Source organism: Notothenia rossii (genome assembly GCF_949606895.1).
Source record: "Notothenia rossii genome assembly, chromosome: 2".
Classification (NCBI taxonomy): domain Eukaryota; kingdom Metazoa; phylum Chordata; class Actinopteri; order Perciformes; family Nototheniidae; genus Notothenia; species Notothenia rossii.
The window spans coordinates 1,447,220-1,471,574 of NC_136904.1; the positions used below are offsets into that span (position 1 = coordinate 1,447,220).

Genomic DNA, 24,355 nt, shown 5'->3' on the forward strand with positions numbered 1-24,355 from the left:
AAATCTCTGGGAGTTTGTGCTTTACGCTGTGGCGCGCTCCCGCGAGGTGCAGTGAGCATGCACAACACAACACCGGCGCTAATCCCCCCCCCCCGTTGACAGTTCACGAGCGTGCTCTCCACCCCCCCCCCCCCCCGTCAGTTGTGTAGGCTACAGACCGACGGGTAATAATGGATTTTGACGGAGATTTTAAGATCCTGTCCGTCAAAATGACGGGCAGCGAAAAAGTCTAGCGCAACCTCTGACGCACACACAACAAAGACAAAGTCCCCAATGGACAAGCGGTCAAACTGTGTCCAGCAAAAATACAAAAGAAAGGAAATAATCGTGCCTACCGCTTTCAGCTTGTTGTGCGCTGCAGTCAATGAGTCTCCATCAGTGAGTCCTCATGGCTACCCCAGTCCATATCGATTAGGGAAAAACGGTCTAAAAGTTCCAAAAGTCCGTTATCCGAAGCATCCAAGCGATCTGTAAGCCTAGGAAGCTGGCCGGTCCGTCCTGTTCGGTCTCTGATTGGAATCACCGTTTTTTTCTGTTGATTTAATGTGACGGCTCAATTTCCAGTTCAGTTTGAGTCGCCGGGAGGCTAAGCTTGGCTATTAAACTGTGACGTGTTTACAAAGAGAAAGTCCATACTGAATCAAGACAGTTTTGCGATATTTAATAAACAAAATCAAAACACAGTAACTATGGATAAAACGGTCAACAGAAAAAATTACAGCAAAAGCTCACCCTCTGTCATCCGCACTCGACAAGAAACTGGTGACTTTTATAAACAAACCACACCCATGTGACAATTACCAGAAGTGCTCAACAAACAAATAAAAGTGGCGTAAACAAATAATAATACAAATAATGAACTTGGTGTGAGTAGAATTATGGCACCTACAAGCCTACCACTGAAACACTCCGATGCCCTTTAAATGCAAGCGGACCTGAAGACCTTTCTAATCCATACAAATCGTTCCTGGACAATGTGAAAGCTTTCAGTGAGCTGAATCAACTGCCAGTATCACTTACTTTTGAAGCAAACATTGATGTAGACTAGGGATGTGCATCTCCATCACTGAGGCCGATGCGATGCGCATCTCGATACGTTACCACGATACGATACATTAACGATACCTTTGAAACACCAGGCGATGCGATGCGATACGATTCACCCCTGTTGCGATACAGTTCGATACGATTTGATTCAACATTATGCGATTCGGGGCGATACGATGCGATTCAACACGATGCAAAAATAATGATACTTCAATATGGTACGACAGAGGATTTTTGTTTTATTCCTTATATGCAGCAAATCATACATTAACAAAAAAGTGCTTTACATATTTGGTACTGCACATCCCATCATGCCGTTTATTTTTTTACCTTTAAAAGCTCTCCAGAGTACAATTGTATAACACCTCACAGTTAAACAATGTAAGGATGCATTGCTCATGATTAACAATGTGCAAATAACAGCTACCATAGAGCAATGCCCATACAGCTGCCAGCCTGATGTGCTTAACATTCAGAGGCTAACACACCAGTGAGCAGAAAGCATTGGTTTCTATCTGAACAATAAAGAAAAAAAATAACCTTTCACAAACAGGTATTTCATAACTGCTTACAGTAAGGAAGACATTTAAATTATTATTGGCCGTCACAGGCTGCTGTAAGCTAAACACCTCTCTCTGACAGAACACCTCACTGAGTGATTTAACTCATATGTCTCACTTTCAGGTTTCTCTTTTCAGCCGCAGACCCCATGTCGCCTCTTTATGTGCGTCGCTAAGTTCCTCGTACTACTTGTGTACTTTAAAGCGGCTCGGCATCGTTAACAATTTGCGAGTGATTTTTCAAGTTGACCGTCTGTAGTAATAGTGCCGCGCACATAGACCATCAGGACGTTACTGATGGGGTGCGGCTGCGGAGTGATACTGTGTGTATGCAAGTCCGCATCTAGGACGGATCTATGTATCATGGCTGTAGACCTGTTAAGTAATAAAGATACCTCATACAAAGGTCTACGGATACCTTATTACTCTCCATGACCTGCGGTCAACTATATAGCATAAATGACTATTACACCGTCTTTCTTGAACAATCCGAAGTGTTGCCAAACGTTTGATTTGTAGGTATTTTTCGCTGCGCTGTGTTTCTCTTTCTCCTCAACTTCCGTGTGTGTTGATAACTGAGACTCTCGTTCTCCGTAGTGGCGAAGCAAATATCAAAGATCGTCTCTGCTGAACGTTGACAAGATAAGGGGATTTTATATGAATGAATCGGTTTTTTACCGATGCAAAGACGCTACGCAATCGATGCATCGCGAGTTCAACCCAAACTGTAGCCGATGTGCACTCTTTCAACCGGTGCACTCGCATCTTGAACGTTTATGCCGGTGCACCGATGCGAATCGGTGAATCTTAACATCTCTAATGTAGACCAGTTCATTAGGCATCGAGCCAAGTGGCATGAATCGTGTCACACAAAATTAAATCTAAACAAACTGGAAAGAGCACGGAAGAGGGAGAGAGCTGGATCTTCTGATACCCCTGCAGATGAGAAACGACCCCGACATCGTGAGCCCCTGGATAAGAGCACATGCATATTTTTGCAAACACTGATGGAAAACTTCATGAGTTCATGACTCTTAAGGCAGATAACAATGTCAGGGTTATGGCCAAAGACCTGTAAGAAAATGAATTATTGACCAGGATTGGGGGTGGTGACCTCATTGCATTAGAGGCAAAATATCCCCTGGTTTGCTTGGCTGAACTTCGAAATCGACATCGTTCACCAAAGAGGCAATGCCAACACTGCTCTAACAGTCAGAAACATGAGCAGAAAATCCAAGTCAGAGTCTTTGTAGAGCTCCTCACCAATTTGGAAAATGGTGTCGAAAGTGGTCAATTCCACTACCAGTTTTCATCCCTGCGTGAACTGTATGAAAACGGCCTGCTCAATCTTGGGATCCGCAAGGAAATCAACAAGGTTCGCTTCATGGAACAAATCCTAAAGCACTTTCCTCAAGCACAGGTGCAGAGTGATGGAGTGAATGTTTGACTTGTTTTCGAACAGGGAATGCAGGAAATGCTTGAGCTGGCTTTGAAGTTGGACTATGAAGACGATGTACTGATTCTGGCCTAGGCTGCCAAAATTGTGCGGTTGTTATATTTGACACCAATGGATTCAAATGTAATGCATCATTCCCCTCTGAATGCCAGCAGAATTCCATCCCCACCAATCTATAGTCCCTGGTGACCATGATACTGGTTGGAGCCGACCATAAGGATCAGAGCTCTGCTGACTGCCAGGCCTGCCATATTATCTCACAGACCATCCTGTTTAAGTGTAAGAAAAGGGCCCCTCTACATGGGACTCAGTATGCACATGCAGACAAGGTCAAAGAAATTGATTGGACAGCTGTATGAGTTGGGCATCAGTGTAAGCTATGATCGGGTTGCCGAAATGGAGAATCAACTGGCTACTGCCACCTGTGAGAACATTGCGAAGAATGCTGTTGTGTGTCCTGCTCAGCTACATAAAGGGCTCTTCACTGTGAGCGCCCTAGACAACCTTGATCATAACCCATCAAGTACCACAGCTAAAGGCTCCTTCCATGGCACAGGCATCAGTCTCTTTCAGTTCACCTCCAAATCCAACGTGGGACACTTCCAGGATGGAATAGATATGCCATCACCAGAAACGACGAAGAATCATCGGTTGTCAGATAAACTTCACCACTGTGCCAGCGGTTGCACTCAAGAAGGCCAATGTGGCTGTTCCTCAGACATACAATCAGATTAAAGCTTTTTAGGGACACCTGGGTGGAGCACTTATGAAAGAGAGATGTTAAATTGAGCATTCACTCAAGCTGATCGAAAAGGAGGAGCTAGACAAGGGGGCCAAAATATCTACAAAATATATCAGATGATTTATCTTTTATATAGAAATCTATGTATTAGGATAAACCCCTTGAGATGCACCATCTCGTTTTCAAGGGGGTCCCGACAGAAGCAACAACTTACAGACAACCCTAACCCTGAACGAAATATCAGAAAGCAAAACATGACAAACCAGGACAAACCATGTACCGTCTGTTAAGTAAAATTCATGAAGTAATACATACAATTATTACAATTTGATAGACAGTAGTGTCTAACAGATATAGATAACAAGAGCAGACCAGGTGAAAGTGAGATAACGCATGCTTAAACAAATCCAAAGTTGCAAGGGATCTAATAGTAGCAGGTTAGTTTGGTTTGATAATATAAGCAAAGTAGAATCAAACTGAAAACATCGTACACATTCTCTAGATCAATAAGTCATTGGTTCTTCTTTTAGACCAGAACACACTGATAACTCAACAGGAACTATCAAAAACATCCCAATGGAAGTTTGAAGTCACAACATTTCAATAACCAAACAGATTATTAGAGAAACTACTCTGCAGATTAATCAGTCAGTGGTTATAGCAGGGTATATGCAGGAATACTGAAGTCAAATTTAATACCTTTTAAGACCCTTTCCATACATTTTAAGACCTCATCGCAACTTTGAGTTCTAACCGGTTACCTTGGCGACACACTTTACCTCACATTTACTTTATTGATTGTAAGATAGCACAACTAAACAGAGTGCAGACAGACTACTGAAGCCTCCTTTCCACATGAACTTCAACCTCTCTGTGAAGGTCAGGTTTAATGCAGTATGCTGCTTTGTTGCTTCTGTACTCTGTGCTCTTTCATTCCAGTAAAACTCCTCAGAAACCATTAGAAACCAGTATTTGACCAATAAACAAAACAATTGACAAAACTTTGAACTATGAAATATGTTAAACTTTGGTGAGCTTCAGCGGGGTAATGCCATATAGGAGCTCCCTCACAAATACCCAGGGGTTAAATTGGGCTGGGGCTGTCCGGGGCTAAGCCCTGGCACATAGGACGATGCTCTGACGTCATCACCCTCACACATTTGTCATATGTTTACAAAAAAGGATATATATGTTAAGACTTTTCTCGTTCTTAATATAGACTATATTTAGGGTCGATATGTGTTGACTTTACTTTAAAATAGCAGATCTCTGTGACCGGATATAGTTTGGCTTAGACCCCGGCCCCACGAGGACGCATATGGTAAAACGCATACGCAAACGCAAAAAAGTATTCCGTTCACACGCATTCGATTCATTAACGTGTCCGTTCAAATGAGAGCGCTGGAAACGCTGTAGTACATATGCCAGGCCTGTAAGTGGCGCTGCTGCCGCCACAAAATACATCAAAAGCAGCGAAGAAGAACCCGGAGCATGGTTGCCCTTCTGTTTATTCTCCGCGGTGGACGGCGTGTTCTCCTGCTGTATCTCTCAGGTAGTCCACCAGTAGATGATAAACACCCACCTCTCCGCCTCTTCTGAGGGGACCGTGCGGCAGAGTTTCCGTTAAAAAAATGTTCTGCCGGTCAACATGTCTGTTAAAGTTTAAATCTTCCGTACAAAATTTGAAAAGTGCCGGTCAGAGGTCTTCGTTATTTATTGAACTTTAAAACAAATTGATAACGACTGTTCTCTGTAGGGATGCACCGAATATTCGGCCGCCGAAAATGGTTAAAAAGGCCCTTTCGGCTTTCGGCCACCGAATGTCAGAGAACAGGGTTACGTTGGTAAGCTAACGTGTTGTTGTGATGACGTAATCAAAACGCGGCGACCATGCTCGCGGCTGGCTCACAGCCAACATGTCTGCCGCTTGGAGATATTTCAAAATATCAGAGAAAGAGGCGCGGATTGCGATTTGTAAAACGTGTTCAGCTGACATTTCTCGAGGGGGTGTAACTGCAAAGACTTTCACCACTTCAGGATTACTCCACCACTTGAAATCAAAACACCCGGACAAATATGCGGAGTAAGATCAAATCACAAGCACTGACAGCGAGAGACTGTTCAGCGCTGCCTCTCATGTGCTTGATGAGAAGAGGAACAGACTTATGGCTGATAAAGCAGAGAAGCTACTGTTCATTAAAAAGAACCTCCCACTTAATAAGTAGACAAGGCTGGCTTATCATAAGCTTATCTAGTTCTACATGTCTACTCTATACCCACTTTCCTCAACAATTTTCATTGTGAGTTATAATTCACCATCTCAGGTTATCATTAGGGGGAAATGACAGCAGCACAGTGTTCAATATATTGTACTTTCGGTATCGAAATGATACAATGTTGTTTACATTGCTAAGTTTTGCCATAATCATTTATTTTTCCATAATCGGGCAGCTGAACAACATTGGTAAAAAAATGTATAGATTATATATATATATATATATATATATATATATATTTCTATTAATCATTTTCGAACTTTCGGCATTCGGCCAACTGTTTCCTATTTTCGGTATCGGTTTCGGCCAAGAATTTCCCATTCGGTGCACCCCTAGTTCTCTGTATAATAATATAATAATATTTAATAAACGGTGCCTGCCTCTCTTTTCCTCCCCCTCTTCTGACAGCCCAGCAGCTGCAGGAGACGTGGGGAGAAGGAGGCGGGGTTATTTCATCGTTATCAGAAAATGATCATATAGGACCAGACTATGGGGATATGCCGGTCTACCCACCCTGGGACCCGTTATCATCACCGTAGTCGATACTACCCAACAGAGCGGAGCAAGGCAACCAAACTTAAAATAAGAAGCAGCATTTTACGGCGCGCTATGCATGGGGCCGCCTTGGGGGGTTTCTCCGACATGTCGTTTCAGTAAATTAAAGGGTGTTTCATGTTGTCGTTGCTGTGGACCTTCTTAATACCTTGGAAAATGCAGTTTAATACTTTGTAATAGCCTTAATTTTCGTTAAATTGATTTATCAACTTTTAATACTTTTTAAGACCCCACGGACACCCTGTATAGTATAAATCAGAAAAGTAGTATGACAAAAACATTAAACATTTTCAAAACTTCTGTTGAAAAAGATGGAGTTTTTATGAAGTCATATATATGATATTGTCAAACAGAGTTTACACAGATTTTTCTCATGTGAATTGTCGAAGGACTAATTAATTGTCCTCTTTTTTTGTTGCACATGCAGATTTGATTTGGAAAATGTCAGGTTTAGAGGAGTCTCCAGGGTTGTCCTCATTTTCTGGTCGTAAATTTCTCTCTGGATCTGAGTTCCTGGCTGGTTCTGGTCCCCCACAGTCCTCTCCATCAGCTTCTATTTCCATGTGTTCAGCTGAGCTGCTGGCTGGAGGCCCTGCCTCTCTGTTCTCCTCTGTTTGAGTTTGATGAAGCTCTGAGGACTGACGACCAACACACTTATGTCTTTTGACATAATGACTCCAGGTAAATCTTTTGCTACAAACACTGCAGCTGTATGGTTTCTCTCCTGTGTGGATTCTCATGTGGTCCTTTAAACTTCCTCTCACTGTAAAAGATTTCTTACAAATTGAGCAGCTGAACGGTTTCTCTCGTGTATGGATACTCATGTGGTCTTTTACATTTCCTCTCCGTTTAACCCTTTTCTCACACAAAGAGCAGCCAAATGCTTTCTCTCCTGCACTACGTCTTGAATCACAGACAGGGTCTTTTTTAGGTTTCTGACAGTTTGAACCTGGTTCCCTGGTCTTCTTCCAATCAGCACGGTCTTCAGTTTCAGTAGAATCTGCAGTGTCAGTTTCAGAAGAGTCTTCAATGGCAGTTTCAGAAGAGTCTTCAGTCTCAGGTTCTGAAGAGTCTCCAGGGTTGTCCTCAGTCTCTGGTTGTAAATGTCTCTCTGGATCTGAGTTCCTGGCTGGTTCTGGTCCTCCACAGTCCTCTCCATCAGCTTCTGTTTCCATGTGTTCAGCTGAACTGCTGGCTGGAGGCTCTGCCTCTCTGTTCTCCTCAGTTTGAGTTTGATGAAGTTGTGAGGACTGACGAATAACACACTTATGGATTTTGACCGACCGGCTCCGGGTGAATCTTTTGTCACAAACACTGCAGCTGAATGGTTTCTCTCCTGTGTGGATTCTCATGTGTCCCTTTAAATGTCCCCTCTGTGCAAAAGATTTCGCACAGACTGAGCAGCTGAATGGTTTCGTTCCTGTGTGGATTCTCATGTGCCGATTTAAATTTCCTCTCTGTGTAAACGTTTTCTCACACGAAGAGCAGCCGAATATTTTCCCTCCTGCACTACGTCTTGAATCATTGAAAGGGTCTTGTTTATTCCTCTGAGAGTTTGACGCTGGTTCTATGGTCTCCTTCCAATCATCACTGTCTTCAGTCTCAGGTTCAGAAGAGTCTCCAGGGTTGTCCTCAGTCTCTGGTTGTATATGTCTCTCTGGATCTGAGTTCCTGGCTGGTTCTGGTCCCCCACAGTCCTCTCCATCAGCTTCTGTTTCCAGGTGTTCAGTTTGTCTTTGATGAAGCTGAGAGGACTGAGGTTTCTCTTCGTCATCTTCACTCTTCACAGGGACAGGAGTGAATGTGAACTCGGTGATATCAGCCTCCTCCAGCCCTCGAAGCTGCTCTCCCTCCTGACTGATCCAGAGTTCCTCCTGTTCCTCTTTAATGTGTGGGGGGGGCTCTGGGTCCTCCTGGTCCAGACTGGAGCTCCACTCCTGCTGCTCAGGGGGAACCTCTTCTTTAACCACCACGAGCTGCTGGATGTCTGCAGGAAACAGGAAACACACACAGAGACATTAGAGAATAGATGTTGGGTCACCGCTCAAAGCCCCATTTTGAACCCCTTATTTGTATATTCCTTATTGATATCATAAATACCTATGGCTAATATATTTTTACATTTATGCACCAACATGTTATGTTTGGTACCCCTAAAGTCACATGTGGATAAAGCTTGGGACTCGGATTGCCTTTTGTGTTTTTAAGGCAGCTCTAAATAGAGATGTTAATGATTTAGAAGGGTAACTAGAGCGGTCAGTCAAATGAAGTGCAGTCATGGCCTTAACCCCCCATTGAACTCAACGAGGTCCGGCCCTCTGTATTTTTCCTGAGGTGTATGTAATAAAATAAAACACTGAAATGAACAGGGCTCTATTGGACTAAGTCGTTTCTTACTTACACTGCAGAGCTACAAGTTGGTTTCACTTGAGTGGATAAACTAGCAACATAGCTAAAGTTAATTACATTCATCAAATGTCTTGACATTAAGAATTTAATTTAACATTGTCAACGTAAAAGTTGTCACCCTTACATGTCCAGATAAAAAAAGGATTGCAAGGTTTTACTGATTCTCATGCTTAACAACTGAACATATCATTTATGCTGCTGCCCTCCAGAGGGAGCTTTATAGGTTTTTGCAGGAATTGCTCATTCAATGTTATCTGGTCATCATGTAAGTCACAATTATAGACAAACACAATCCGTTACATCTTGTAGAACACACATGTATTCGTGTCCATTTTGATTAAATCACTAAAAGTATTTGGCCTCCTAGAATTTGATAAAAACGAATTGAGTCAGGAGTCAAAACACTTTGTTTTAATCAGTGAAACACGATAAGAAGTGCTGTTCCAGCGTTAACTTATAAAAATCCCTCAAACATTTGTATTTGCTATTAACAAGTTTTAACTTCTGATGTGAACCATGCCTCGCAAAAAAAAGATATCGGAAGACCTACAAGGAAGAAATTTAGATTTCACCAAAAGTTAGGGATGCACCCATCGGAGTACGAGTACATGAGGACAGCATCGGCCTGATACCCGTTAATGGGATCGGTATCTTTGCATCCCAAATAAAACACAGAGGGTTACAAATGAATATCAAAGAGTTGAGATATTGATGAAGATGCAGGTTATGTATAATGGGTTACACGGTTAACCCTTGGTTGTGCAGCCTGATGGCTACAGGCACAAAAGATTGAGTCTGAGTCTCCTCCTCTTCACTAGCTCTGAATGGAGGGATGAATCTGAGGCTCCTCATCTTCACTAGCTCTGAATGGAGGGATGAGTCTGAGGCTCCTCATTTTCACTAGCTCTGAATGGAGGGATGAGTCTGAGACTCCTCATCTTCACTAGCTCTGAATGGAGGGATGAATCTGAGGCTCCTCATCTTCACAAGCTCTGAATGGAGAAGTTAGCCCTTACATCATTGTTTTAAAATCTGACGGACAAAATCTGAAGTCAAGGCATGATTTCAAATGATTAAAACTGTCCCTCTAAAGTCATTCGGAGGGGGGGGGGGGGGGGGGGCGTCTCCTCTACTCTGTGATAAGCTGCTGCTGAAGGGGGGGGCATGCTGCAGGACTTCCGCCCCATGTAGCCGGTGTCTTCAGGATCAGTAAATGAAATCCAACATTCAATGTTCTGGGGAGGATGTTGTTTACCCTGTCTGCACTGTGCAGCTCCTTCAGCGACAGGCTGCTGCACCCCCGCTGTCTCACAGAGAGATACCACAGGTGCTTCCTTCCTGCAGCGATCAGACTATGTGCAAACTGTGAAATATACACCTGGTTGCTAAATCCTCAGAACTGTTACAGGACGTGTATTTTGTAAATTGTGTCACTTTTTGTTATTGTTTCTTTTCTTACATTATTTTTTTTATAACTATAATAATTTTGTATGCATGCTTCTACGTAATATTAAGCTGCCATTGGCTCTTTTATGTTGTAACAACGTACATTTTTGCTCTGAAAAGTATCTTGATTGATTTGACGTGGGGGCACAACAACACATTGTACATGATAGAGATGTCCCGCCCCTTAGCCTAAGTGGTCGACCAATCACAAAAGAGTCGGCCAGTTAACCATTCAGAGCAGACTGGGCTCTGGTTTCAGACAGAGGGTGAAAAGAGGCAGTATGACAAAAAAAAGAGCTTTTTCAACAGTAAAGCATGGAGACATGTCCCAGTGAAGACAACATATTAATACTAACCTGAAAATGAACAGAATATGTCATCCTTGTCGTTGTCCTCGGTCTCTGGTTGTAAATGTCTCTCTGGATCTGAGTTCCTGGCTGGTTCTGGTCCTCCACAGTCCTCTCCATCAGCTTCTGTTTCCATGTGTTCAGCTGAGCTACTGGCTGGAGGCTCCGCCTCTCTGTTCTCCTCAGTTTGAATTTGATGAAGCTGTGGGGACTGACCACCAACACACTTATGGCTTTTGACCTTATGCCTCCAGATGAATCTTTTGTCACAAATACTGCAGCTGAATGGTTTCTCTCCTGTGTGGATTCTAAAGTGGTCCTTTAAACTTCCTCTCACTGCAAAAGATTTCTTACAAATTGAGCAGCTGAATGGTTTCTCTCCTGTGTGGATTCTCATGTGGTCATTTAAATGTCCTCCGTGTTTAAATGATTTCCTACAAACTGAGCAGATGAATGGTTTGTCTCCTGCACTACGTCTTGAATCACTAACATGGTCTTGTTTATTTCTCTGAGAGTTTGAACCTGGTGCCCTTGTCTCCTTCCGATGAGCACTGTCTTTAGTGTCAGGTTCAGAAGAGTCTCCAGGGTTGTCCTCAGTCTCTGGTTGTAAATGTCTCTCTGGATCTGAGTTCCTGGCTGGTTCTGGTCCTCCACAGTCCTCTCCATCTGCTTCTGCTTCCATGTGTTTAGCTGAGCTGCTTGCTGGAGGCTCTGCCTCTCTGTTCTCCTCAGTTTGATTTAGCTGTGAGGACTGATGACCAACACACTTATGGGTTTTGACCAGATTACCCCGGATAAATCTTTTATCACAAACACTACAATGGAATGGTTTCTCTCCTGTGTGGATTCTCATGTGTCTATTTAAATCTCCTCTATGGGTTAAAGACTTCTCACAGACTGAGCAGCTGAATGGTTTCTCTCCTGTGTGGATTATCATGTGTCTCTTTAAACCACCTTTCTGTGTAAAAGAATTGTTACAAACTGAGCAGCTGAATGGTCTATCATCTGTGTGGATTTTCATGTGTGTCTGTAAATTTGATTTCTGTGTAAAAGAATTGTTACAAACTGAGCAGCTGAATGGTTTCCCTCCTGTGTGGGTGCTCATGAGTCTATTCAGATGTAACTTGCTGCAATTTTCTTTCCCGCACTGAGAGCATCTAAAGCGTTTCTCTCTAGCACTAGGTCTTGGGTCACTGACAGGGTCTTGTTTGTTTTTCGCAAACTTTGAAGCCGACACAGGTTCTCTGGGTTCGTTCCAATCAGCTCTGTCTTCAGTGTCAGGTTCTGAAGAGTCTCCAGGGTTGTCCTCGGTCTCTGGTTGTAAATGTCTCTCTGGATCTGAGTTCCTGGCTGGTTCTGGTCCTCCACAGTCCTCTCCATCTGCTTCTGTTTCCATGTGTTCAGCTGAGCTGCTGGCTGGAGGCTCTGCCTCTCTGTTCTCCTCAGTTTGATGAAGCTGTGAGGACTGACGACCAACACACTTATGGGTTTTGACCAGATTACCCCGGATAAATCTTTTATCACAAACACTACAATGGAATGGTTTCTCTCCTGTGTGGATTCTCATGTGTCTATTTAAATCTCCTTTATGTATTAAAGACTTCTCACAGACTGAGCAGCTGAATGGTTTCTCTCCTGTGTGGATTCTCATGTGTCTCTTTAACCCTCCTTTCTGTGTAAAAGAATTGTTACAAACTGAGCAGCTGAATGGTTTCTCACCTGTGTGGATTTTCATGTGTGTCTGTAAATTTGATTTCTGTGTAAAAGAATTGTTACAAACTGAGCAGCTGAATGGTTTCCCTCCTGTGTGGGTGCTCATGGGTCTATTCAGATGTATCTTTCTGCAATTTTCTTTCCCGCACTGAGAGCATCTAAAGCGTTTCTCTCTAGCACTACTTGAATCACTGACAGGGTTTTGTTTGTTTTTCGCAGACTTTGAAGCTGACACAGGTTCTCTGGGCTCCTTCCAATCAGCCCTGTCTTCAGTGTCATGTTCAGAAGAGTCTCCAGGGTTGTCCTCAGTCTCTGTTTGTAAATGTCTTTCTGGATCTGAGTTCCTGGCTGGTTCTGGTCCTCCACAGTGCTCTACATCAGCTTCTGTTTCCAGGTGTTCAGTTTGTCTTTGATGAAGCTGAGAGGACTGAGGTTTCTCTTCATCATCTTCACTCTTCACAGGGACAGGAGTGAATGTGGACTTGGTGATATCAGCCTCCTCCAGCCCTTGAATCTGCTCTCCCTCCTTACTGCTCCAGAGTTCGTCCTGTTCTTCTTTAATGTGTGGGGGGGGCTCTGGGTCCTCCTGGTCCAGACTGGAGCTCCACTCCTGCTGCTCAGGGGGAACCTCTTCTTTAACCACCACCAGCTGCTGGACGTCTGCAGGAAACACATATACAGAGAAAGTGTAGAGTATTAGAATTGAAAATCTAACCAAGATGAACACTTTGCAGCCCTTATCCATTCCTTATTTTAAATACTTGCCTATCGTTTTGCTAAGTCCCGCCCCCTCTGTGTTTCTGTTGGCTTGATTGTCTGTCAATTACACCTTTTGTCCAGATGCTCTGGAGAGCTTCAGGACAACAGGTGAGTTAGTACTCTAGCTCAGGGGTTCCCAACCTTTATTGTGCCAAGGACCGGTAGATACATTAAAAAAAAAAACGCGGACCGGTTGTCAATTTTAACTGATTTGAATATTTACTCACCAGCAGGTAGCAACAGAGGCTAATTGTATTTAACAGCTTGAAGAAATACCAATAAACATATTAACACAGTTTAAAACCAGGATACAATTAAAACAAATTAGAATCACTGTACACATATTGATATAACTGAAATGTCAGTGAGACCCCTGGGCTTGTTTGCCAGCAATAATGACGTCATACCGGGGCGTTCGTTCCGGTGCACTCCGACAGCATTTAGCACTACACCGAGATTAAAATTAAACTAACTTCTTTTGGGAACACCCACATACCTATGGAGTTGGCCAGATGTGTGTAAATTACTGATCATGGTCATTTGAAAACAAATGCCGTTGTTGGACACACACACACACACACCGAACATACACACACAGAGCGGAGCTGAGCAGAGCATATACACACACACATCATGCGCCTTTGTGACCGGACATTTCCTTCATACAACGAGTAATAGGGGGAATAATCGGGCCGTTCGATGTGTGTGTGTGTAGAGGTGTGTGTGGTTGAAACGCAGCAGCCTGCAGTGGGGAACACAGTGAAGGCGGTGTGTACGCGTTGGTGCTGCACTTCTCAGAGGCTGCCTCCTGAAGCTGCAGCCATTTCATGAAGTGAAGGAGGCTTTACAAATTAAAAAAATAGCTCTACACCCCTGGCTGCAATGTCCTTAAAATGAAGTTCGAGTTCGAAATATATCTCAAATAATGTCTGCACTGCCATTCCCCCACAAACATAACAGTCTGCGATTAAACGGTTGTCTCCTGTGTGCTCCACTTGGCGCACCACCTGTAACTTTATCTGCGCACGAGAGGCTGAGACCTTATGCTAACCAATTTTGATTTATTTTGTATGTTTTGGATGAAATAATATGACTGGTATAAAATAAAATTATGGATTTTTTTTTTGATAAAATGTTTTTGTATATTTATAATTCTCCAAATATTACAATAAACTCACAGCTATTTCGCGGCCCGGCAGTAACACCTCGACCGGGGGTTGGGGACCCCTGCTCTAGCTGATCTAAAACATAGTAACAGTGCTTTTTGGACAGGGAGAGCGAGGGGGCGAAGTTTCTACTTTTCTGTTTGCAGATATGAGTTGCTACATGGAGGTTTGAGTAATTCATGCTAATGTTAGTTAGCAGGGTTAGCTCTGTATTTACTGGCTGTATGAGATGTTGGTCTTTTTTTAGTGATTGTTTTAGACAGTTGGAGGGGGCTCCTATTGAGGCACTGCTAGCTGTGCCCTTAATTTAATACTTAGAAAATAGGCAGGAGTAGTACTGTTGAGGACCGGTGACCTACGTTTGCATAGCATAACTACACCGTAGTTGTGAATATGATATGACAATATCACCAAGGGGGGTCCTGTGTGGGTGGCAGCTCTATCTCCAGTCCTCCAGAATTGTCCTAATCACAGAGTAAATGAGAAAAATAATGTTAAGTGTGTGCACAGAGGGAAGGCTGACAGGCAGGTAGGCCATCCAATCATCTGCCGTGGGCCGGCTCAGATGATTGGTCGTGCTTTTTACAGCGCCACGGCTTCCACAGATTAATTTGTGAATATATTTATTGTCAAAGAATTTAATATATTCATTGCTATCGGGATGTTAAGAGCATTCCATGGGATATAACAAAAAGTGTTTCTGAAGTGAATTACCTACCCCACGTTTAACATCACTACAGATTATGTTCCAAACCACATCAAGCATTATTTCTTCAACAGAATTGAGCTCAAACGCTTTCTTTCTTGCGGGTTTAGCACAAGGTGAGTTCCTTTTTGTCCGGCTTCTTTACACGTACTCCCTCCAGTACAGCGTTAGCTCTGAGTGTTAGCGATGCTTGCTAATGTAAACACAGACCATATTACTCCCAAAACACGTTGCGAATTATTCTGATACAGCGATGTTTCTGATTGGGGCGGAACATTTATTCAGTGTTTACCACTAGAACAATGCCATTGTATGTATTAGTATTGTCACGATACCAACAAATTTGTTTCAATACTGATAGCAAGTCAAGAATTGCGATTTCTTAAAAAAGGGGAAACTGTCTTAAATGTCATTATTGTGCTTTATTTCAAACCTGGAAAAATGTTTCAGTCATAACACAAACCTTTGAACAATGACAATAATAAATTAAATACATTAAAGCAATGGCATTCAAGGTAAAATGACAAGTGTTAGAATATTAGGCTCATGCCGAGTCAGATCGCTATCCCTTTAAGAGAGAGAGAGGGGTGTGGCGTGTGCATGCGCGTGTGTGTTTTGAAGCGAACGAAGCAGCAGCAAAATAGGTCTGTCGAGTGTCTTCAAAGTTAGATCTGTAAGAAAGACCTTAATAAATGCAACGGCCCCCAAAGAAGAGCTTGCTGTTCTGCCTTATTTCAAAGTGGGTTATTAAACCCGAAGTTTGTTGCTTCGGCCCTGGAAGACTGCAGAAAGTCATCCCCTGTTTTCCTCGACTACGGTCTGGGAGCCGAAAGGAAAGTTTAACACCAGAATTCGTATCTACTAAAAAAGCAGCATCATCTGAAACAACAAACACACTCTCTGAGAGGAGCTGACAGGCTGCAGGGAGTGGAAGCAGAGCGCTGAACACACACAGGAAATACGGCTCTTATTAAAACAATGTCAGTACCAATACCAATACCTTTCTAATATTGGTGCACCTTGCAACACTAGTATGTATTATATATTTAACAACTTTGCTCTAAGTCCCTCTCGTAAACATCCTGCTGAATACACAGACACACAGCTGAGGGAGGGGATTTAGCTAGCCGACTGTATATGGAGACGATAGTTTGGGACGTGGGCGCAACGTTGCAAGGAGTTCAATGTAAAGCCAGCCCACTTTTTAGTAATGTCATCATGACCGCAGCAAATCTGGATCAGCTCCGTTGTACCCCCGTTTTTACAGATGTGGGTACGTTTTATTTTCTGACATTTGTGAGTCTCCTTACACACATATTTATGTCCAAAAGGGCATTTTGCATGATAGTTGACCTTCAAGATAAGATGATAAAATCAAATGGATATATTTCAAATATAAGCCAATTTTTTTAGCCCTACTTCCGAGCTGCATGAGCTGAAAAAAGAAGTTGTAATTTTGTCCCTAAGTTTAATAAACATTAAAACAATGCAACATGTCAGTCTAAAATAAAAAAGAGCAAACGGCAGCAACATGTCAGATGTATCATCACACCGGACTGTGAGCTAAGCAGGTCTTATGTTTTCACTTTGACTATTTATGCACGTAATATAAAGTATAAGTTATCCATAACAGAGTCGAGATCTCTGTCTGACATTAGGAAGCTTCAGAGTTGATTTCAAAATAAAATAGTAAACAGCAGCACGTGCAACTTCACTAACGTCACGTGTTATCCGTATTATTTAAATGAAATATGTTAATGTCCCTGGGTTTGACGTTAGTTATACCCAATACTCACATGTATAATTTAATAAAGTAAGTTAAACCCAATGTAATATTCCGAATGAATATGTGGACAGCGCTGGTTAACAATAGGCTTGTTTGAGACGAGCGAGAACGACGCAGACCTGCGCAATTGCGATCGCCATCTTGCTAACCACAATGTGGTTTGCAAATACAAAACACCATCTACAAACTAATGCATTTAGCTTTTTAGCATTTATCTAATAAATCATGTTTCAGAGACAAATTCAGCATAGGTTTTACGAGTACACAACTTTTTTTTCTCACAGCGGTATATTACTGCCAAAAGTCACGTGACTCACTCACGTGACTTTTGGCAGTAATATTCCGCCGTGGCTGGCTCATACACAATCACACATGCTCACTCACACATGCTCCACGGCAGCAGGGGGCGCTACTGAGTCCATTGGAAGGCGGGAGGTTGAGCAGAGCATGGAACAGCCCTTGCCAGTGTGATGACAGCGGTGTTTCTAGCAACCCAGCGATCTGGGTCAGTGTTATAGTGATACTATTATAAACAAGGTGAATTTAGCGATCACAACGAAAACAGCCAAGACACATATTGAGCCCAGAAAATGAATGTTATTAAGGGCTGTAAATATAATAAGCCTTTGTCTAAAATGGACAACATTCTAACTAAGGAGATTTAAACTATACAGCGATTCTGCACTCTGTCAATCAGCTGCTCTTCATTTTCTTTCCTGCTATATTCAATGAGGGATACAAATATTTTTTACCACAAGTTCTTAATAAAACTGACACCGTTGGACTCGGTACTAGCTTGACGGATACCAGAAATAAAAGGAAGTACTTTTACTGTGTACTTTGTGAGTAATCCTCTGCCAGAGCCCCCTCCTAGTACATTATGCATGTTTTCTGCTATCTTTGATGAATGATAAAAATAAAAAGTTACCAATAGTTCTTAATGAAATTGATACCGTTTGTATTAGTTAACCTACTACTAACAATACATTGAAGTACTTTTACTGTGTATTTTTTGAGAAATACTCTGTCCCTGCTGAGAACAAAATCAAGCCACTTCTGCTAAGTTTGATGGGGGAATTATTTTTTGTTGCCATTAGTTCTTTGTGAGATTGATCCTGTTGGACTCAGTACTAGTGAAACTACCCCCACAAGTACTATGAAGTACTTATTGTGTACTTTTCCAGTAATCCTCTGTCAATGTCCCCTCCTGAGTACAAGAATGCATGTTTTTCTTTTAATAAGCGTTAAAAAACATTTCTTCATGAGACTGATATTGTTGGACAGAGTATTCTAAGAGGATGGTAGACATGATATCAGCAATACTCCAGTCAGTACTCCGGCAACAGCATTTCTACCCCTGGGAAAGTCTTTAGAGTCTGGCCTGGATAGCTGGTCACAAATATCCATCAGCAAAGTAACACACCCTGTCACATGGTTGCCCTCTTATGATGCTGCTGTCTTTTAATATATAATTATTCCTCTGCCGCTAGTTCGTACCTCACAGATTCTTCAGTCTCATCAGCCTCATCCTTCCATCAGTCCCAGTCAATGCCTCCAGCACACTTCCAGTGTCTGACTCCATATTATATTCTCCCTCCCCTTCAAAGCCTGATAGGGATGTGTGCTGGGTCCAGGCTCAAGGGCGTATGGCACTCAACTTTTTCCAGGACATGCCGGGGCCCTGCCTGCCTGTAGCTTTGCCGATATCTGTGTTGATAGGTAATAGATTAAGAGCGGTGAATCATCTTAGATACATGAAGCGCTCAAACGTTTGTGTGAGTTTATCAAATTTAGCAGTGATTCCATGTCAGCCACAGCTTGTTACAAAAAACCTGACTGATAGTGTGTTTAACAAACTTAAACTAGCTTTATTAAATGTCAGGTTCTTGGCAGGTAAAACATTTTTAATCAATGATTTTATCACTGAGCACAATCTTGATTTTATGTTTTTAACGGAAACTTGGATTGAACAAAATAACAGTGCAGCTGTTCTTATTGAATCAACCCCTCCCAACTTTAGTTTTATGAGTCAGGAAAGAATGCATAAGAAAGGGGGTGGAGTTGCTATTTTGTTCAATGATTCCCTTCAATGCAGGAAGACATCATATGGGAACTTTGCTTCTTTTGAATATGTGGCCCTTCAGCTGAAATGCTCCTCTCGAGCTCTGTTCCTAAATATCTACAGACCACCCAAATACTGTGCAAGCTTTTTTGATGACTTCACTGAACTGCTGTCTATAGTGTGTGTTGACTTTGACCGTCTAGTCATTGTTGGTGATTTTAACATCCATGTTGACAACCCCCATGACAGAGGGGCTAAAGAACTGTTTTGTGTTCTTGATAGCTATGGACTGACTCAGCATGTGACGGAGCCCACGCACAATAAGGGGCACACTCTGGACTTAATTATCTCAAAGGGTCTGACTATCTCTAAGGTTGTGGTGACTGATGTCGCACTCTCTGACCATTCCTGTGTTTTCTTTGAGAGCTCTATTTCTGTTCACACAAATGTTCAAAAAGAGGTAACCACAGAGCAATATTTAACTGAAAACACTAGAGAAATGTTTACTCAGAATTTTTCTTCCACACTTACCCTGCTAACATCTCAGTGAAAGAGCTAGTAGATCATTTTAATTCAAAAATTCAAAATGGTATAGATGCCATTGCTCCAACTAAGGTAAAGGAAGTGTCTGGAAAGAAAATATCTCCATGGAGAAAGGCCATGACCGTGAAAACAGAAAAAAGAGAATGTCGAAAAGCTGAACGCAGGTGGCGAAAAACAAATCTCCAGGTTCACTTTAAAATCTATAAAGAGAGACTTGGCCTTTATAATTTGGAATTGAAAAACGCACGAGTCTTTCTTCTCTGACATCACCAAAAACAAAAACAACGCACGTGCCTTGTTTGCTATCGTCGACAGACTAAATAACCCCCCAGTCTCAGTAGCCTCTGAATTTCTATCCACCAGGGCGTGCAAGGATTTTGCCTCCTTCTTAATTGACAACATCAGACAAGCAGTCAGTGCCTCTGCATCAGGTACAGCAGATGTGTTGTCCCTGTGTCCACTTAAAATCTATTCAAACACCATGACACAGTTCCATCAGATTAATGACAAAAACCTAGAGGACATTATTCAACTTCTGAAATCCTCTTCCTGCTGCCTTGATATTATTCCAACAGGATTTTTCAAAGATGTTTTTCCTTGCATGGCCTCAGATCTACTTCATATAGTAAACAAGTCTCTTCACTCAGGTATTTTTCCACAGGCCCTGAAAACTGCAGTCATTAAACCGCTCTTAAAAAATAATAATCTAGACGCTTCAGTAATGAACAATTACAGGCCCATATCAAACCTGGAAAACTGGGTGGGACTTTCAGAAACAGTTCTTAATTGGTTTGAATCCTACTTAAAGGACAGAAACAACTTTGTTTCTATAGGTAATTACACATCTGAGGTGACAAATATGACATGTGGGGTACCCCAAGGCTCCATCTTGGGGCCTCTTCTCTTTAACGTCTACATGCTACCACTGGCTCAGATAATGAAGAACAACAAAACAAGTTAGCATAGCTATGCAGATGACACACAAATGTACGTAACAATTTCACCAGGAGACTATGCTCCAGTTAAAACACTGAGTAAGTGCATTGAACAAATTAATGACTGGATGTGTCAGAACTTTCTCCAATTAAACAAAGATAAAACTGAGGTAATGGTTTTTGGAGCCAAGGCAGAGCGTATAAAAGTTAGCGCTGAGCTTCAGTCTGCAATGTTCAAAACAACAGAGAGAGCCAGAAATCTAGGTGTAGTCATGGACTCTGACCTGAGTTTCAACAGTCACATTAAAACAGTTACTAAATCAGCTTACTATCACCTAAAGAACATATCTAGGATTAAAAGACTAAAGTCACAGCAGGATTTGGAAAAACTTGTCCATGCTTTTATCTTCAGTAGACTGGGCTACTGTAATGGTGTCTTCACAGGTCTCACTAAAACATCTATTAGAAAGCTGCAGCTGATTCAGAACGCTGCTGCTCGAGTCCTCACTAAGACTAAGAAAGTGGATCACATCACTCCTGTTCAGAAGTCCTTACACTGGCTTCCTGCGTGTCAAAGAATATATTTCAAAAATACTGCTGCTGGTTTATAAAGCACTGAATGGTTTAGGCCCAAAATACATTTCTGACCACCTGCTAAATTATGAACCATCCAGATCTCTCAGGTCTTCAGGGACTGGTCAGCTTTCTGTCCCGAGAGTCAGAACTAAACATGGAGAAGCAGCGTTCAGTTATTATGATCCAAATATCTGGAACAAACTCCCAGAAACCTGCAGGTCTTCTGCAACTCTGACTACTTTTAAATCCAGGCTGAAGACTTTTCTTTTTGCCGCTGCTTTTAATTGAAGTATTCACATCTTAGACTGCACTGTAACTTTTATCCATGTGTTTTTTCTTTTAATGTTTCTTTTATTAGCTTTTCTTTTTAATGACTGATTTTAAATGCCATTTTCTTAATGTCTTTCATTTTTTGTAAAGCACTTCTGTTAAAAAGTGCTATATAAATAAACTTGCCTTGCCTTGATGCTGTAAGGGTGATACCCCATGATCACAAAATGAGCCATCTAAAGTGCCAAGGACCTCATATTATGTCTGTCATTAATGTTACATCACCCATTATAACAGTTTTATTTCCTTTTTTCTCTTCTCTTAACTGAATAGTCCTGTCTTTAAGTATTATACAATGTAAAGTCCTTTTCCTGCACCATTTTAAGGCTTCAAAACAGGCATTTTTACTGTGTGGTGTTTGAAGAAATACAGACTGGTTAAACTGGCCAGGTTAAAAAAGAGGCATATATATATGCCTTTTTTTGGGGCCTTTTTTGCAATATTTATTAAAATGTCACTAGTTATTTAAAACAAACCACTATCTGAGGATAATACAATAAACCATAAAACACCCTTTATCTAGAGAGCCATTGAAGCCCATGAAGAATTTATCCTTCCACAAATCTTTTCAACTGCTGTATTAATAAAGTTGCCACGTGTTTTCAAATTCAAGTTAAGGCACTATCTGTGCAGAACATTACAAATATTCTTCATTTGCAGTATTTTAAAAGTGTTCAGAAACACTGCATCAATTATATGCTATATATATATATATATCATATATAATATCAATATTGTTATTAAATTCAACCAAAGTTAATTTAAATAGCAGGCAAAAATGGGTTAATTGCCATGGATGTGGTGTTTGATATAGTTTACGTTTTTAACTATTTTAGGCAGAAAAACGCGCATTGACTAAACCTTTTTTAATAATTTAGAAAGGTTTTTGTGAGAAATCATTTAAAAAGTAAACTTCTTTTTCATTTTATATTTGCACACAACATTATTAATGTATACATTTTTTAAATTATGAATCCATTTATTTTATTGTATTTCCTTGAGGCTGGGGAAGATATCCAGCATGTGGTTCAACATGTAATACAAGTAAGTATATGTACAACATGGAAAAGTAAATAAAATAAGTTTAATAGGATGTGGATTTATTTTCTCTCACCTTGTAATTACACAATCAAACAATCTATAATTTAGCTCTGACCTTCACAAAAATATTTCGTTGAATTAGACACATTTTTCAAAGCTCTATTGACTGACATGCGATGACTGGGACTGATGGAAGAATCTGAGAGGAATGAACTAGGAGCAGAGAAATAATCATATTTAAAAGACAGCAGCCCCATAAGAGGCCAACAATAGTCACAAGGGTGTGTCACTTTGCTGAAGGATATTTGTGACCAGTTATCCAGGCCAGACTCTAAAGACTTCCCAAGGGGTAAAAATGCTGCTGCCGGAGTACTGACTGGAAGTATTGCTGATATCATGTCTACAATCCTCTTAAAGTACTCTGTCCAAAAAGCAGTCTCATGAGAAAGGTGTTTTAACTAGGGCCGTCAGTCGATTAAAATATTTAATCGCGATTAATCGCATGATAAACTATGGACAATCGCGATAAATCGTACATTTTTTATCTGTTCTAAATGTTCCTTAGAGGGATATTTTTCAAGTTTGTAATACTCTTAACATATGAGTGGACAAATATGCTTTATGCAAATGCTTGTTTATTATCATTTGAACAATGACAAATATGCTCATGAATATTAAACATAACAACCTCTGAACATAAAAAATATATGCCTCAACTCAACCTGGAACCTCTCTCATACAATAATATAATACAGTGTGTGTGCGTGCGTGCTTGTGTGCAGACACTGTGATGGATCGTTGGAGCTATGTGTAACTCAAGGCATTTGCTCGAACGGGAGCTGCCTGGACGCTGCAATCATGTTGCGCGCACTATCCGTGCTGACTTTTCGTACAATGTCCCACTGTCTGGCTACCTGCATAAAGTGAAGTGCTTGGCGAAATGTCGCTCCTCTGTTTTCATTGAAACAGCTCCTTATATCCGTTAGCACAGCTAGCTAGCACCAGATGCTAACAACAACAATACACGTAAGGTGTGCCCGTTTTTCTCTCGCTCGTGCCACACATACACACACCCTCCCGGTCCTCTCGTTGGCCAGTCGGTGCCTGCCGGTGAGCGTGGAAGTGTGGTCTGCCGCAAGCGGACGGCAGGAGCGGGGCTGTCAGCATCAGCTTGTAGATGGTATTTTAAACTCGATGCGCTCTGAAACTACGGGGCGGCCGAGGACAAAAAATACACATGCGTTAATCGCGTTAAAATAATTAGTGGCGTTAATTTTTTTTCCGGTATTAACGCGTTAACTTGACAGCCCTAGTTTTAACGCTTATTCAAAATAGCAGAGAAACATGCATCATTGTACTCAGGAGGGGACATTGATAGAGGATCACTCAAAAGGTACACAGTAAAAAGTACTTCATAGTACTTTTGGGAATAGTTTCACTAGTACTGAGTCCAACAGTTTCAATCTCACGAAGAACTAATGGCAAAAAAAAATTGTTTTCCTCGTCAAACTTAGCAGAAGTGGCTTGATTTTGTTCTCAGGATGGGACTTTGACAGAGGATTACAAAATAAAACACACACTAGAAGTACTTCAATGTATTGTGATAGTAGGTGTAAGAATACTGAGTGCAGCAGTCTCAATATCATTAAGAACTTATGGTAAAATTGTCTTTTGAATGCTTATTCAAAGATAGCAGAAAACATGCATTAAATACTATGGAGAGGACTCTCAGAGGATTACTCAAAGTACACAGCAAAAATACTTCCTTTTATTTCTGGTAGCAGTCAACTAGTACTGAGTCCAACAGTATCAGTATTATTAAGAACGTATGGTAAACAATATTTGTATCACTCATTGAATATAGCAGGAAAGAAAATGAAGAGCAGCTGATTTGAAAAGA

The 24,355-nt window shown here is 41.5% G+C and overlaps 2 protein-coding genes across 5 annotated transcripts in view; one reads left to right on the plus strand and one right to left on the minus strand.

The window, feature by feature from the left end:
- LOC307027944 (uncharacterized protein) overlaps positions 1-24,355 on the plus strand; it is a gene marked incomplete at its 5' end in the record, with an annotated part of 249,562 nt that overhangs the window by 54,328 nt on the left and 170,879 nt on the right. The window lies entirely within an intron of this gene.
- The window catches only part of LOC307025924 (uncharacterized protein), an 82,593-nt gene that overhangs the window by 22,175 nt on the left and 36,063 nt on the right, over positions 1-24,355 (minus strand). The window contains exons 1-4 of one of the 4 annotated variants that reach the window (XM_079660910.1): positions 18,466-18,686; positions 14,836-14,940; positions 10,848-13,211; positions 6,404-8,623 (exon numbers count right to left, since the gene is read on the minus strand). In XM_079660910.1, the coding sequence (XP_079517036.1) occupies positions 7,032-8,623; positions 10,848-13,211; positions 14,836-14,848 (3,969 nt within the window). In that variant the 5' untranslated portion in view covers positions 14,849-14,940; positions 18,466-18,686 and the 3' untranslated portion in view covers positions 6,404-7,031. Of the gene's footprint in view, positions 1-6,402; positions 8,624-10,847; positions 13,212-14,835; positions 14,941-18,465; positions 18,687-24,355 lie in introns of those variants that run through there. The other 3 variants (XM_079660909.1, XM_079660908.1, XM_079660911.1) reach the window with 3 other exon arrangements.